At 41.2% G+C, this 14,687-nt stretch overlaps 1 protein-coding gene across 5 annotated transcripts in view; it reads right to left on the reverse strand.

Moving 5' to 3' along the window:
• TELO2 (telomere maintenance 2) overlaps positions 1 to 14,687 on the reverse strand; it is a 134,488-nt gene that overhangs the window by 115,816 nt on the left and 3,985 nt on the right. For all 5 annotated transcript variants that reach the window (XM_033914598.1, XM_033914597.1, XM_033914594.1 and 2 more), the window contains 3 exons: positions 14,004 to 14,281; positions 11,123 to 11,191; positions 1,939 to 2,086 (listed from right to left, as the gene is read on the reverse strand). In XM_033914598.1, the coding sequence (XP_033770489.1) occupies positions 1,939 to 2,086; positions 11,123 to 11,191; positions 14,004 to 14,281 (495 nt within the window). The remainder of the gene's footprint in view (positions 1 to 1,938; positions 2,087 to 11,122; positions 11,192 to 14,003; positions 14,282 to 14,687) is intronic.

Here is a 14,687-nt window from a genome sequence, read left to right on the forward strand (position 1 = left end):
CTTCACTGGGTGACCAGTTCTCCAACTAAGCTTAGAAGCCTTCACCAGACCATCCCTAAACTGCACAGAACATCTATCACCATCTGCTGGAGACAGAGAATATTGGGTTGCTAGAACTGCACACTGCTTCTTATCGGTTAATGCTCGCAACTTGTTAGGATCTGTTTCTATCTGCTGGTTGACTGGCATAACCCATTAATTCTGGACTGATCTGGTGGACAAAAAGGAATAGGTACTTTTTGATGAATACTCTGTCAAATGAACATAAAATGCTGCAAAATAATCACAGGATGGAGTCATGAAAATGTTGATTGGTAAATGTTATGCGGAGTACATAAAAAGATTCCAAGCCTTCCTCTTCTCACTCGAGTCCAAAAATGGTAACTGATGTAGGACTAGAATAGACTTTTGGGAAGGGTTTCAAAATAGCGAATATCCAATTAAAAACATACAGTTGTGTGAGATGCATTATTTATTTACTGGGATTTAACAACTGCTTTTTCATGAAGAGATTCACCCAAAACAATTTACAATACATTGAACAGTAATCGGATACTCTTAAGTATTTTCCTTATCTGTCCTGGCAGGTTCACAATCTAACTGTGGTACCTGGGACAATGGAGGTTTAAGTGACTTGAGCAGAGTCACAGGGACTAGGCTGGGATTGAGCTCACAACTTCAGGGTGCTGAGGCAGCAGCTCTAACAACTAGGCTATCTCTCCCGATTTGAACCAGTAAGGTGTGGAGAGGTGTCTAATCTAATCTAATCTAATCTAAATCTTGGGTTTATATACCGCATCATCTCCGCAGATGGAGCTCGACACGGTTTACATGGTTAGGGAAGGAACGGAACTCCAGTGGAATTATATAAGTATGAGAGAAGAGAGGTTGTCAAGTCTATGATCAAAATGTAATGCCTCTGAAGGCACTTATATACATTACTGGCGGGATTACCCCCTTCTTGTGGAATACTGGTGAAAGTTATGGGTCTATTTAGAACAAATGTTACATCAATCTATACCTAAAATGAAAGAATAATGTCTTCTAAACTGGAGGGTGACTTAGAAATGAATATTGCCTTTTTGTGCATAAGTCATGTTTAATTGCACAAAAAAAAAAAGCATTTTACAGCAATGGATATATTCTGAAACCCCCAACAGTAATGACGTGGAGAAATCGGATGCACAAAGAGAGTAAAGATGATAACATGTTTCATTAACATATGAACTCTTTTTTTAATTCTTTATCCTCTTGTATGAGAAGCACACATCTAAATAGTTTGAGGACTTAAGTGACTTTAAACTTTTCTATCTTTCTTTGTCAATGTGAGGCTTGTTTAATCAATATCCCACTCACATTCCTTGATCTACCTGATTTTAGCTTTAAGGGGAAAGTGAGGTAGAGTGAAAGTTGTAACATATTTGGGGGAGAAGGGGGGTGGGATGAATAAAAAGGGGGGAAATTGAAATATTTGGATGTGATAATGTGTTTCTTATCCTGTTTGACCATGATATCATTTTAATGTTTCTAAGGTATTTCAATAAAGATGATATTACATAAAATGCTGTAAATAATAATAAAAATAGGAAAGTTTATTTGCCTTCATTGGCCATATGCCAAAGAGTTACAGTGCATCAGTCTTGACTGTTTTACCTTTGAACCTGTTTTTATTCTTGCCTTATTGTTTTGGTTTTCTCTATATTGTTTCCTTTATATATCTATATGCATAAATTAAATAAATAATAAAATAAAAAGAGGAAGCAGCACAGATACAAACTGTCCAGCAGAAGGAATTACCACAGGGAGCAAGTAAGCTAGCCAAGTAAGAGTTAAAAATAAACCCAAATCCATACAGGAATTAGCAGAATACAAAGTCAAGACACATTAAGAAACAGATTTTAAATTTGACTCCAAGAAAATAACTGTTTAATCTCTTACCCGGGTACCATCTGAACAAATCCAGAAACTACAGCCTCCATCCAACGGTCTGGTACAGACTCCACTAATCTCCAGCACATCCTCTGCCAGATGCAGTCCAATTGGGTGAAAGCTGTCAAGCGAGGCAGCACCACACTCAGAACCTCCTCTACAGAGGGAAAGCAACAATTGATGTGCCTTCCTAAGGAATGACAGTTCTTAAAGTATTGAAAACACACATGCACAGAGTCGCAAAAAACAAAGGATCATGGAAGACCTTTAACGGGTATCAGACACATACCAACAAACGCCATAGGTTTGTCAGAAAATTCCTCATTTACCCTTCGGTGCCTCCACCTCCTATTTATTAATCATTAATCTTGTTCCTTATTTGCGTTGCTTTTTTGAAATTCCTATAAATTCTTATAAATTATGCATAGCTAGTATAAAAACTTGTACTTAGCTTTTTCATCCCCAAACGCCAACGCGTTTCGATAATCTTTTTCAAGACGAAAACTGGGGAGCTAAAATGCCAAACAAACACATACACCGTATTAGAAATAACATTAAAGCACACTCATACACCACTTTCAACAAAATCATACCCTTCTCTATGCTTAACTTACATTTATGCAGGACAAACGTCACATACCAACCATCGGCAAAAAAAGCACGCCGAGGTTTGCCGACTCTGAAACCTAAATACCCTCCCCCAAAGAACGTCATTTCCGGGGAATTACACCCCTAACCCATCCAAAGTTAAAGGGACCGAACACTAAAGAAACCCATTAAAACCACCAACACCCATAAGCAGACCAAAGATCTACATATCCGCCTGGGCTAGCCAGTCAGAAGTCTGATTTAACCCTTTAGGGGCCATAGAGTCTAATCGGAACATCCACCGGAGTTCGCTCCGGTTAAGCCTTCGGGCAGTGTTCCCTCCCTCCCACCCTACAAGAATTTGATCTAGCACACGCCACTGAAGATCTTCTAACGTATGGCCACACTGAATCCAATGGTGGACCAGTGGGGACGAATCCGAGTGAGTACGGACTCTGGACTTGTGTTCTGTTAAACGAACCCGTATAGATCGGGTAGTTCTGCCCACGTACAATTTGGGGCATGGGCATTGCAACACATATATCACATTCTCGGACCTGCAAGTGGTATTATGTCTTGCCCTGTACATAACCCCAGTAGTCGGATGAGTCCAATACTCACCCGAAATCGTATACTCACACCATTGGCATGAACCGCACGGGGAATGATTCCCGCTAATGGGGGGGGTTCTCTCCTGTAGTTTATAATGATTTAATATCTCCCCCAAGTTTTTTCTCCTGCGGTATGAGCACAAAGGCGCCGGGTCCAAATCAGAGATCAACATCCTAGGGATGTGCCAATGTTTTTTGACAATTTTGGATACACTGTGGGCTAGGGAGGAAAATTCCTGCACAAAGGCCACTGTGTCCTGAGACTGTGAATCTCGCTCTCCCTCATACATAAGCCAATCCCTATGGGCATTCTTAGCTCTTTTATACGCCCTTTTAACCACGTCATAAGGATAGCCCCGATGGTAGAATCTTTTTTTCATTTGTTTCGCCTGACAACGAAAATCATCTAAAGTATGGCAAATCCTGCGTAGCCTCAAGAACTGGCTAATGGGCAGACTTCTTTTCAAACTATCTGGGTGAAAGCTGTGAAACCGCAACAAACTGTTACGGTCGGTCTTTTTCCTATACAAGGTCGTTTGTAAATGAGTGATCCCTTTAGTAATCAAAATATCTAAAAACGGGATTTCCCTATGATTTATAGTAGCAGTAAATTTGATGTTGTTATCGAGCCTATTTAGTTCTGCTATAAATAATTCCAATTCATCCTCTGTAGAAGACCATATACACAGGACGTCATCAAGGAATCTCTTCCAGATCTTGACTTTAGAGAAAGATGGCATAGGGTAGATCAAACGTTCTTCTAAATCAGCCATAAATAAGGCCGCAAGCGAGGGAGCTAATGATGCCCCCATAGCTATGCCATGTTTTTGTAAATAAAATTCGTTGTGGAACCAAAAATAGCTCCTGGTTAGTACCAGGGTGGCCATTTCCATCAAAATATCTGCCGATAGCTGAGGTCGAATCTTTTGTTCCACACAAATTTGATGTATTAAAGTCAAGGCTCTGTCCATGGGGATCATTGTGTATAAAGCAGTCACATCTAATGTGACTAGAATCCAATGCGATTCATAGGCATCCAACTCAGATATAATACGTAGCATATGGTTAGTGTCCTTGATGTATGACTTAATAGAGGGAACCTGTTGTTTCAGAAAAATGTCCAAAAATTTGGATAGAGGCTCCAAAGGGGAATCCCGCATAGATACTATAGGGCGTCCAGGGGGGTTGTGTAGATGTTTGTGGATTTTCGGAAGAAAATAGATAACTGGAGTCACATGGAATCCCGGATTTAAAAAAGCAGCTTCTCTGGCGGTGATCATTTTTTGCTTAAGAGCTTTAGATACCAATTTTGAAATTTCACTTTTGAGCTCCATAGCAGGATCATCAGGTAATCGCTGATAGAACCGAGGATCATCCAGCTGGCGATGGGCCTCTCTTAGATAGTGCTCTTTAGACCATAGCACAATGGCCCCCCCCTTGTCAGCACGAGAGATAATCATAGATGTATTGTCACGCAATTCTTGCAAAGCACTCCATTCAGAGTAAGACATATTAAATTGGGGAGTCATGCCAGAGCTCTGATTTTCCAATTGTTCCACTTCAAAAAGTACAAGATCACGGAAAGTTACCAGATTTGCGTGTAAAGGGACCGCTGGACACCAGTTTGATTTCACTGAAATCAGCGTCCCATCACTAATTGGTTGGTGATCTTGAAAAAATACTTTAAGATGTAACTTCCGCAATAAACTGTATATTGATATGCGGGTAGCAAATGCATCATATTGTGCCGTGGGTACAAACCCCATCCCTAAATTTAATACTAATTCCTGAATAGAGGTAAGCTTCTGTGTCATCAGATTTATTACGGCTGATTGGTTCGGATCTGAGATCGAGTCTGAGGGCCCTGCACATATATTGGTTGCTGTTGCTGTGGTTGTTGCATTGGGCCCTGAAATGCCACTCGTCGTGATCCTCGGCCCTTCTGTCTGCCTCTGGGTCCTCGAGAGTAAAAACCCCCCTGGATACGTTGACCTCTCATACCAGAGGGACCACCACTGTGGCCCCCTGAGGAGCTAGAGTCCGTTGATAAGTGATCATCCTCAAAAGGCTGCTTTTGAGGAACATTGTTTTTGAATCGCCAAAGGTACACTTGATTGATGGTGTAATCACGCTCATCTCGCCTATATTTCTTTATCTTGGATTGTCTAATCGAGTCCTTATATAGTTCAATCTTGCTATTATGGTCACTCTCCAGAGATATGAACTCTGCTTCACTGGCACAAGTTTCACGAATCAACGCTTTGGTTTCATCGATCGTTTTCTTCAACTCCCTTTCCAAAATGGTAATTTGTTCAATAATTAATAACATAAGGTCGAAACTGCATTTGTTGAGAATGGTCCACCATTGGATTCAGTGTGGCCATACGTTAGAAGATCTTCAGTGGCGTGTGCTAGATCAAATTCTTGTAGGGTGGGAGGGAGGGAACACTGCCCGAAGGCTTAACCGGAGCGAACTCCGGTGGATGTTCCGATTAGACTCTATGGCCCCTAAAGGGTTAAATCAGACTTCTGACTGGCTAGCCCAGGCGGATATGTAGATCTTTGGTCTGCTTATGGGTGTTGGTGGTTTTAATGGGTTTCTTTAGTGTTCGGTCCCTTTAACTTTGGATGGGTTAGGGGTGTAATTCCCCGGAAATGACGTTCTTTGGGGGAGGGTATTTAGGTTTCAGAGTCGGCAAACCTCGGCGTGCTTTTTTTTGCCGATGGTTGGTATGTGACGTTTGTCCTGCATAAATGTAAGTTAAGCATAGAGAAGGGTATGATTTTGTTGAAAGTGGTGTATGAGTGTGCTTTAATGTTATTTCTAATACGGTGTATGTGTTTGTTTGGCATTTTAGCTCCCCAGTTTTCGTCTTGAAAAAGATTATCGAAACGCGTTGGCGTTTGGGGATGAAAAAGCTAAGTACAAGTTTTTATACTAGCTATGCATAATTTATAAGAATTTATAGGAATTTCAAAAAAGCAACGCAAATAAGGAACAAGATTAATGATTAATAAATAGGAGGTGGAGGCACCGAAGGGTAAATGAGGAATTTTCTGACAAACCTATGGCGTTTGTTGGTATGTGTCTGATACCCGTTAAAGGTCTTCCATGATCCTTTGTTTTTTGCGACTCTGTGCATGTGTGTTTTCAATTCTGTTCACCAGCATTAAGTGATTTTCGTGGTGGATAAGTTCTTAAAGTAGACACCGCTGTTAGAGACATGTTTTTCACTGATGTGTGGTATTTGGGGCAATTTTTGTTAATTAGAAAAAAAAAAAACCATACCCAACATATACTGGTTTATATTTTAAAAGCCCAAACAGCGAACAACAATTCTTATTTCTGTCACTTAAACCAATGACTCATTATAAAAGTAATATGGTTCAAAGCAGCCAGGAGCAGAGGGAGAGAATGCCGCCCAAGGTCCAGCACTACCAACTGCCTCTTCCATCTACAGCCAAGGTGAGCGAGAGTAAAGCAAACAAGGCATGGATAAAGGCAGGGCATAATTGAACCCTTTCAAAGCAAAAGTAGGCAATGTCCACTTTTTGCATTTCTAAGCAGAATTTTATTTTGCTTTTAGAAAAATTACAAGATATTTTTTAAACACTCAATTTGGGGCAAAATTTCAGTATTCTCACTTCTGCAAGTCCAGTTCATGGGAACGGATTTATCACCACACTTACGGAATCCAGAGTAGATGTAACAGAATTAGCAATAATTGAGTTTCTTCACCTATTTAATCAAAGGTTATCTGGCTCAAGTAATACAACTGCATGGCACAGGTGGCAGTTAAACATCTAACATATGAGCTCGTTGAGAAGTATGAAAGCAATTTTATAAAATATTGTTGCACATAAAAGGCTTTAATAAAAATTACCTCATGCATAAAAGTACTGCAGTACAATCAGATATATACAATGGTACCTTGGATTACGAGCATAATCCGTTCCAGGAGCATGCTCGTAATCCAAAATGCTCGTTTATCAAAGCGAGTTTCCCCATAGGAAATAATGGAAACTCGCTTTGATATGTTCCCACCCCCCCACTCCCTCCAAGGCCAGGGCGCTGCTCCCCCCCACTCGCAAAGTCCCCCCCCTCCCCGCGTGATCCGTCACCCCCCGTGAGAACAGGCACCCCCCCCGCCCGACCAACTTTAACTCACCCCCCCTTTGGCACCGGCACGCAGCCCACAAGTGCCAGTGCCGGTGCCGCTTGAAGATCTTCTTCTTCCCAGTCTCTGCCGGCTTTGAGCATGCATCTACGCATGCTCAAGCCCTTCTAATTCTCCCTCTCGCCGAGATTCTCGGCGAGAGGGAGAATTAGAAGGGCTTGAGCATGCGCAGATGCATGCTCAAAGCCGGCAGAGACTGGGAAGAAGATCTTCAAGCGGTACCGGCACTTGTGGGCTGCGTGCCGGTGCCAAAGGGGGGGTGAGTTAAAGTTGGTCAAGCGGGGGGTTCCTATTCTCGCGGGGGGGGGTGCCGATTTGAGCGTGAGGGGGCCCTTTGCGAGCGGGGGGAGCAATGCCAGTTATCGGGGGGTGCTTGCAAATCGAGTCAACACTCAGTTTGCGAGACACGTTTTGCGAGAATGTTTTGCTCGTCTTGCAAAACACTCGCAAACCGAGGTTTGACTGTACTTGCAAGTAACTTTAGGGTAGATATGTTAAAGGAAAGTTTTGGGCAGAGCTTGGGTAGCGTCACAATTTACATGCATATTCTGTAACATACAGACTAACACATATACCTGCTTCTTGATCTGCTTCAATATAGGCAGGATTTATGCTAATATTTTTTAAAGACATTGAGTGCCTATGTGCCCTTATGAAAGAAGCAAAAAAATAGGCACCTTCTCCACTTCTAAACTTAGACAACTTGTTATAAAATTACTTTCTGTACCCTATTCACACCAACTTTTCAAGACATACTAGGGTCCAAGGAGATCCTGACAGGATTTTTTAATTTTGGAGTGGCATGTGTAGAACTTGCTGCCAATATTTATCTGGATAAGATGCAGGCATTACATTGATTTGTATAGAATTATAGGAACAGCTGGAAACTGGAATTGAAAGGAACACAACCATAATAAAAATTAACATGATTGAAAAGTTGTATGCCATGGGTACACAAAATTTCCAAAGGCATTTTACACAATAAGAGGGCTAGCTTTGACAAACGTAGTTGGAAAGTATCAATTTTGACTCTTATTTTTAGCCCTTGCTCAAATATAAAATTTCACTCAGAATCATTCAAAAGCTTCTCTGCTGAAACTAAGCTCACAGACAGATAGAAAGATAATCTACCCATAAGTAGATTGGAGGAAGGAGTGGCCTAGTAGTTACAGCTACAGCCTCAGCACCCTGAGGTTGTGGGTTCAGACTAGAGAATGTCACAGGGACAAATTTTACCCCCTCCACGCAGGAACTCAATTTCCCTTTCCCATCACCATGAGTTTTGTTGCCGTTGCTGTCCCTGCCCCATTCCTGTAAGCTCTGCCTTATGATTTTAAATTGTTTGAGGCTTGTGCAGATGAGAACAGAGCTTACAGGAATGGGGAAGGAAAAGAACTCACGGGGATAGGACGGGAAAACGAGTTCCTGCAGGGACGGGGAAAAATTTGTCCCCATGTCATTCTCTAGTTCAGACCCTGCACTGCTCTTTTTAACCCTGGGCAAAATACTCAAGTCCTCCATTGCCTGAAGTACATTAGATAGATAGTGAGCCCAATGGGACAGATAGGAAAATGCTTGAGTGTCTGATTGTAACCATTTAGATAACCTTGATAGGCTGTATAAAAAATACCTAATAAAATAAAAATAAATTAAAAAATGCTTCTAAACCCAATTGTCTTGCGCGCCGTTGTCTGCACACATTTGTCTTGCCGCCAAATTATTGTGGCTTTCATTCGCCTGATTTTCTTCCTCTTTCAGTGCCTGTTATCTGGACATCAATTGATGATTGAGTTTTCCTCCAAGATATTAGGCTTCATGCTTGACTCTTCACTTTCTTTACAATTTCAGGTTTAACAACTTAGTTAGGGTTTGACACTTTTTCTAACAGCATCACTTTGCTACATTAGTGCAGGCGATTATATTAGCTCAGTTGGACTATTGCAACTCTTTATACATCTGTCTGAGCAAGGTAATTTAAAAAGGTTGCAACTAGTCCAAAACACGGTGGCCAAATTGATTTTTAGAAAAAAGAAGTTTGAACATGTCTCACCTTTGTTGAAGCAAGAAATGTATGGCAGATTTACAAGCAAAATGTATATCAGGTACAATGCTGTAAACTATACAAATGTGATGTACCCAATTGTAACGTTTATTATAATCTTTCAAAACGAGCCTCAGCCCCACCACTCCACCGCATATATTTATTTCATACCGCGGGAAGCATATTGTGGTGCTTCATCATTGGCTACAAGTTGTGAAAAATATTTTTTAGTTTTTTAATTTAACTTTTTTTTATATATATGTTTCTTCTGATTTTATGAAAATTCTTAAAGAATAAATATCAAATGGACTTCCCTTTATTATGTCTCTTTTAAAAGTAAGTAATACTTAGCTTCAGCCAAAAAACCCAGGGAGTCAGACCCGACATGTTTCACACATTGGTGTTTTCTCAAGGGTCTCCCAGGGGGGCCGCTGTCATCCGACTCCTATCGTTTATGGAGAAAAAGATCTTTTTCTCCATAAACGATAGGAGTCGGATGACAGCGGCCCCCCCTGGGAGACCCTTGAGAAAACACCAATGTGTGAAACATGTCGGGTCTGACTCCCTGGGTTTTTTGGCTGAAGCTAAGTATTACTTACTTTTAAAAGAGACATAATAAAGGGAAGTCCATTTGATATTTATTCTTTAAGAATTTTCATAAAATCAGAAGAAACATATATATAAAAAAAAGTTAAATTAAAAAACTAAAAAATATTTTTCACAACTTGTAGCCAATGATGAAGCACCACAATATGCTTCCCGCGGTATGAAATAAATATATGCGGTGGAGTGGTGGGGCTGAGGCTCGTTTTGAAAGATTATAATAAACGTTACAATTGGGTACATCACATTTGTATCACCTTTGTTGAAAGCACTTCATTGGTTACCAGTTCATTTTAGAATTAAATTTACACCTGCCAGTATAATTTTTAAAATTATACATGGTATTTTTACATCGTTAGTAGCTATCTCATTTAATTCCTTAAGAACTACTAGATCAAGATTGTCTCAAATATTTAAACTCTCATTCCCTTCTGTTAAAGCCATGGGATATATCTCTCGATCTTTTGCATACATTTTTGCGACTATTTGGAACGAGTTTCCTTATGAGATTAGATTTCTTATCTCCCTTCATCTATTTAGGAAGTCTCTGAAAACCTATCTTTTCCAACAAGCCTTAGATGAATACAAAAATTAATTTTATTTAGTATCATGGTGGGCCAATAAATGTTGACTTCTTTTCTGTTCTATGGTTTCCCCTTTACACCAGTAATGTAAACTGAGTGGAGCCAGTGTTTAGATGTTCAGTATATAAACCTAAGGATTAGATTGGAATCATAAACAGAAGGAAAATAACAAAAAAGAGAGGCAGTTCTGGAGAAGACAGCCTTGATCTGGAGAGGTTAGGAACTTATATTAGGGAATACAAAAAATAGGCTTTTAGTTGAGACCTGAAATTTACAATGACTTGGTTGAGAGTTGCTGCCATAAGTGTTTTTCATATACTATGTCTAGAAAACTAGTTCTCTGAAAATACAAAGGGATCACAAAGAAGAGATCTGATAATAAAATCCAAAGTGGAAGTAAACAGCTAAGACAAGCTGATTATTAAAAAAAAAAAAAATCCTACTAGCACTGCAATTTTAAACATTATCCTTCTAGGACCTGAGATGTGATTGGAATAATGTGCAATGTGAGCACAGGTGTAAGACTGTCAGCAATATAGTGCAACATTCCCCTTGCCAAGCAGGTCAGGTGTGTCATATAGGACTTACCTCTGCGCCCCTGCAAGCAAGCCTTCCCTAGCACCTGTGACACAAAGGAGATGGAACAGTTCTTTCCATCTAAACAAAGAAAAAAAATAGTCAGTGAGCACAGAAAGGAAAGGTATCACTACTGAGAGCAGGGATAGGAAGAGATGAGGGAAGAAGGAACACCACATAAACCCCATCTAGTTTCACTTTAACAAAAGAATCTGACTAGAAATCATTGCTTTAGGTCTCCAATACAATACATTACTGCAAAAATAACCATTGGATTTGGGATATAAATGCAGAACATGCTCACTTACAGCATATCTATGTGTACCACGCTCCCCAACCCCAACCTTGCTAGTGAAATCATGTACAATGCTGAAAAAGATGTATTAGACTTTACTAAAACACTAAATCATACACAATGGGAAAAAAGTCCTATATTGTTATCAAACTTGCTTTCAAACGGACTTATCAAACACAATTACCTCCAAAATGTGTCATTAACTGTGCAGCTGAGCTCTCAGATCCCTACACTGATAAACCACTGAGTTCTTAAATCAGCTCAAGTAGGTACTAGGTATCATTCATTGAGCTCGTGCATGCTTTTATACTAACAATCAAAACATAAAGGGGTTCATAATTTAAAAAAAAAAACCAAAAAAAAGTCTAAAAAGTGTCCTAAATGGCTACTTGGACGATCAAAAAGCCTGATCGTCCAAGTACCCATAACCAAAGCTGGTTTTTAGATGTATCTAAAACCAGCTTAGGTCTTTCCCCTGCCTCTAAACGCACAAAGAGAAAAGAGATGTGTTTAGAGGAGGGGAAAGGGCGGGCGGTGGGCGGGAGGTGGGCCGACCTACACCTAGGCGTGCAGCAGGTATAACCAAAACCGTAGGCAGGTTGCCTACTCGGCACGTATACCTTTTTGACTTAGATGAAGTCAAACCAGGTCTAAGTGCCGAAAAAGGGGCCACTGAGTTGATGGCCGCTGGCGCAATCAGTTCAGCGGCCCGGCAACCTACCCACCCACCCACCGAACCATCGCGGCAGGAGAGATGCCTCATCTCCCCTACCGTGATGCCATCGCTCCTCTACCCGAACTGCTGCGACCCGCGGCAGGAGAGATGCCCTATCTCTCCTGCAAAGGGTTGCGGCAGTTTGGGTAGAGGAGTGATGGCATCGCGGTAGGGGAGATGAGGCATCTCTCCTGCCACAATACATCACCCCCCCCCACACACACACACACAACATCGGGGCAAGAGGGAGCCCAAGCCCTCTTGCCCCGGTGATCGTGCCCCCCCCCCCCCCCCCGCTGAGTATGTACTTCTCATGTCTCCATCTGCTAGCAGGAAAAAGATTAGGATTTTACCTTGTTAATACCTTTTCTAGTAGATAGCTGTGTCATTCTGGACTGTAGGGTATTCTCCCCATAATCACAAGCCATACAGAAGGAATCCACTCCATGTTTTCAACTCCTCCTCCTTCTCCAGAGGGCTCTACTGTCTTCTTCAGTTTGTACCAAAGCAGGCAATAGCCCTATATAGAAATGCATAAGAAGAAGGGGTACGCCCCAAGATACATAAATATTCTGACAACAGGATTTTAGAGGTAGGGGACCCTAAAGAAAGTGGCAGAAACCTTTAAAAGCAGCTTTTTAAGACCTCCCCCCCACCCAATTTTGTCCATCGGCTGTAATAATAGCCTTACTCACTGTGACATATGCTCTGAAGGTGCTGCAGCCTGCCTCAACTCTAAGAAGTAGCTGGATCTGAGAGAAGAAACACTGTCTCAATCAGTCAGGTTCCAAACGCCAAGATCTTTGGGCTGCCAGTTGGACCTAATTTGAACTGATACTCAGCCTCCCCATGGAACCGTGCACGCGAAGGGAGGAGTTGAAATCACAGCTGGAACCCTGAAAAGCCCTGCTAAGCCCCCTGCTGAGCCTAACAGTCTGAACTCAAGCCTCTGCGATTCAGTAGGCAAGCTAAGCTTCTAGGGGTATGGACCCCAAACACCACAAAGATTTCTGCAGGCTGGCCAACAGGTCCCCAAGGGATTAACCTGCCGGCTGCAGACAAGAGTCTGCTTCCTCTCCACTCATGCAGAGCTTATCCCCATGCTGGGAAACTCTGGTGCACTGAAATCTGCAAAAAAAAATGAAAAACACTGAAAATAATAAAGACATATACAGAGCAGATTAGAAAGATACCGTCCGACTCACAAGCAGAAGGAAAAACTTAAAGAAAGGGAGCAGCAGAGCCCTCTGGAGAAGGAAGAACTGAAAACCTGGAGTGAATTCCTTCTGCACAGCTCACGAGCATAGGGAGAATACCCTACAGTCCAGAATGGCACACCTATGGCACTAGAATAAATGTTATCCATATCTGGTCACTCTGGAGGGACTCAAGGAAAGAAAATTAGCTGGTAATATTTAATTTCTCATCATATCCTAAACGCCATGTCTCATTCCAGACTGAGGTAAGTAAACGTGAGATAAAATCTATCTAAAGTGGACAGTATTTCTTAACATTGAATACAAAGGTATATACAAGATATTGCAAATGGGGTAATTTTATAAAAGCAAATTTTAAATTACTCTAGGGATTATGCACATAAAAATGCACAAACTGACAAGAAGGCACCTATATGCCTTTATAAAATAAGTTAAAAACAGGTATATACATGATTTTCACACATAGGCTACCTGTAATAAAATTACCTTATCTGAAAAAAAGTTGTAGTTGGGAACATCTCAAGCACAATAAGTTCTGTACCCAAAACAACAATTTATTAAATTTAGAACACTTACAAAAGATGTGGCACTGAAATGCCTGCTAATCACACTCCCACATACAACCACTCTGTTGTCCTCCTTTCCCTCTGCTCCCCAATCTCTCACCTCTTAAAGCCTCAGAGATCTTCTGCAAGACAAGGACAATTTCCCTCCCCAGCAAGGGAAAGTAGTTCTGTGGGTAGAAGACAGACAAGTTCTCTTCACACAGCTTGTTGCTCAGGTGGTCAGGCAGGCATACAATCTTGTTGAGCAGAGTTTCTTGCATGAGTGGCGATATTACTTGGGCCTGCTGCTGACAGACCTCCCACATCAATACTGCCAATCTCCCTTTGCAAAGGAAATTCTCCAGGATGCTAACAACCTTCACCAGACGGAAACTAGGCCTATGGAACAACAGGATATTAATTTTAAAAAAGCAAAGGTGCTACTGGTCCAAATATAGAAAGATACAGGTACAGTAAAGGCAACTACACAATTCAACAAAAGTGTCTAAAGGTTGTGATCACCCTCGATACAGCCCAGTTGGAAAATTTTACTTCTGTGGGGAAACAGAAGCATCATCAATCTTCAAATCATCCTCCCTACAGCACATTAGGGGTTTAAAATTGTATTTTACATCACACAACATAGCTGTTTGCTGAATTATTTGACCCAAGTTAATGCCTGCCCCTGCATTTACAGTAAATTACAGTGTGCATTTAAACAAGATGCTGCTATGCTAAATTTTGGTGAAAAGTTTGCAACTGAGTATCCTGTTGGAGTAGTCTATGCCCAATAATGCAGGCAATT

This window comes from Geotrypetes seraphini, chromosome 11 (assembly GCF_902459505.1).
Source record: "Geotrypetes seraphini chromosome 11, aGeoSer1.1, whole genome shotgun sequence".
Classification (NCBI taxonomy): Eukaryota; Metazoa; Chordata; class Amphibia; order Gymnophiona; family Dermophiidae; genus Geotrypetes; species Geotrypetes seraphini.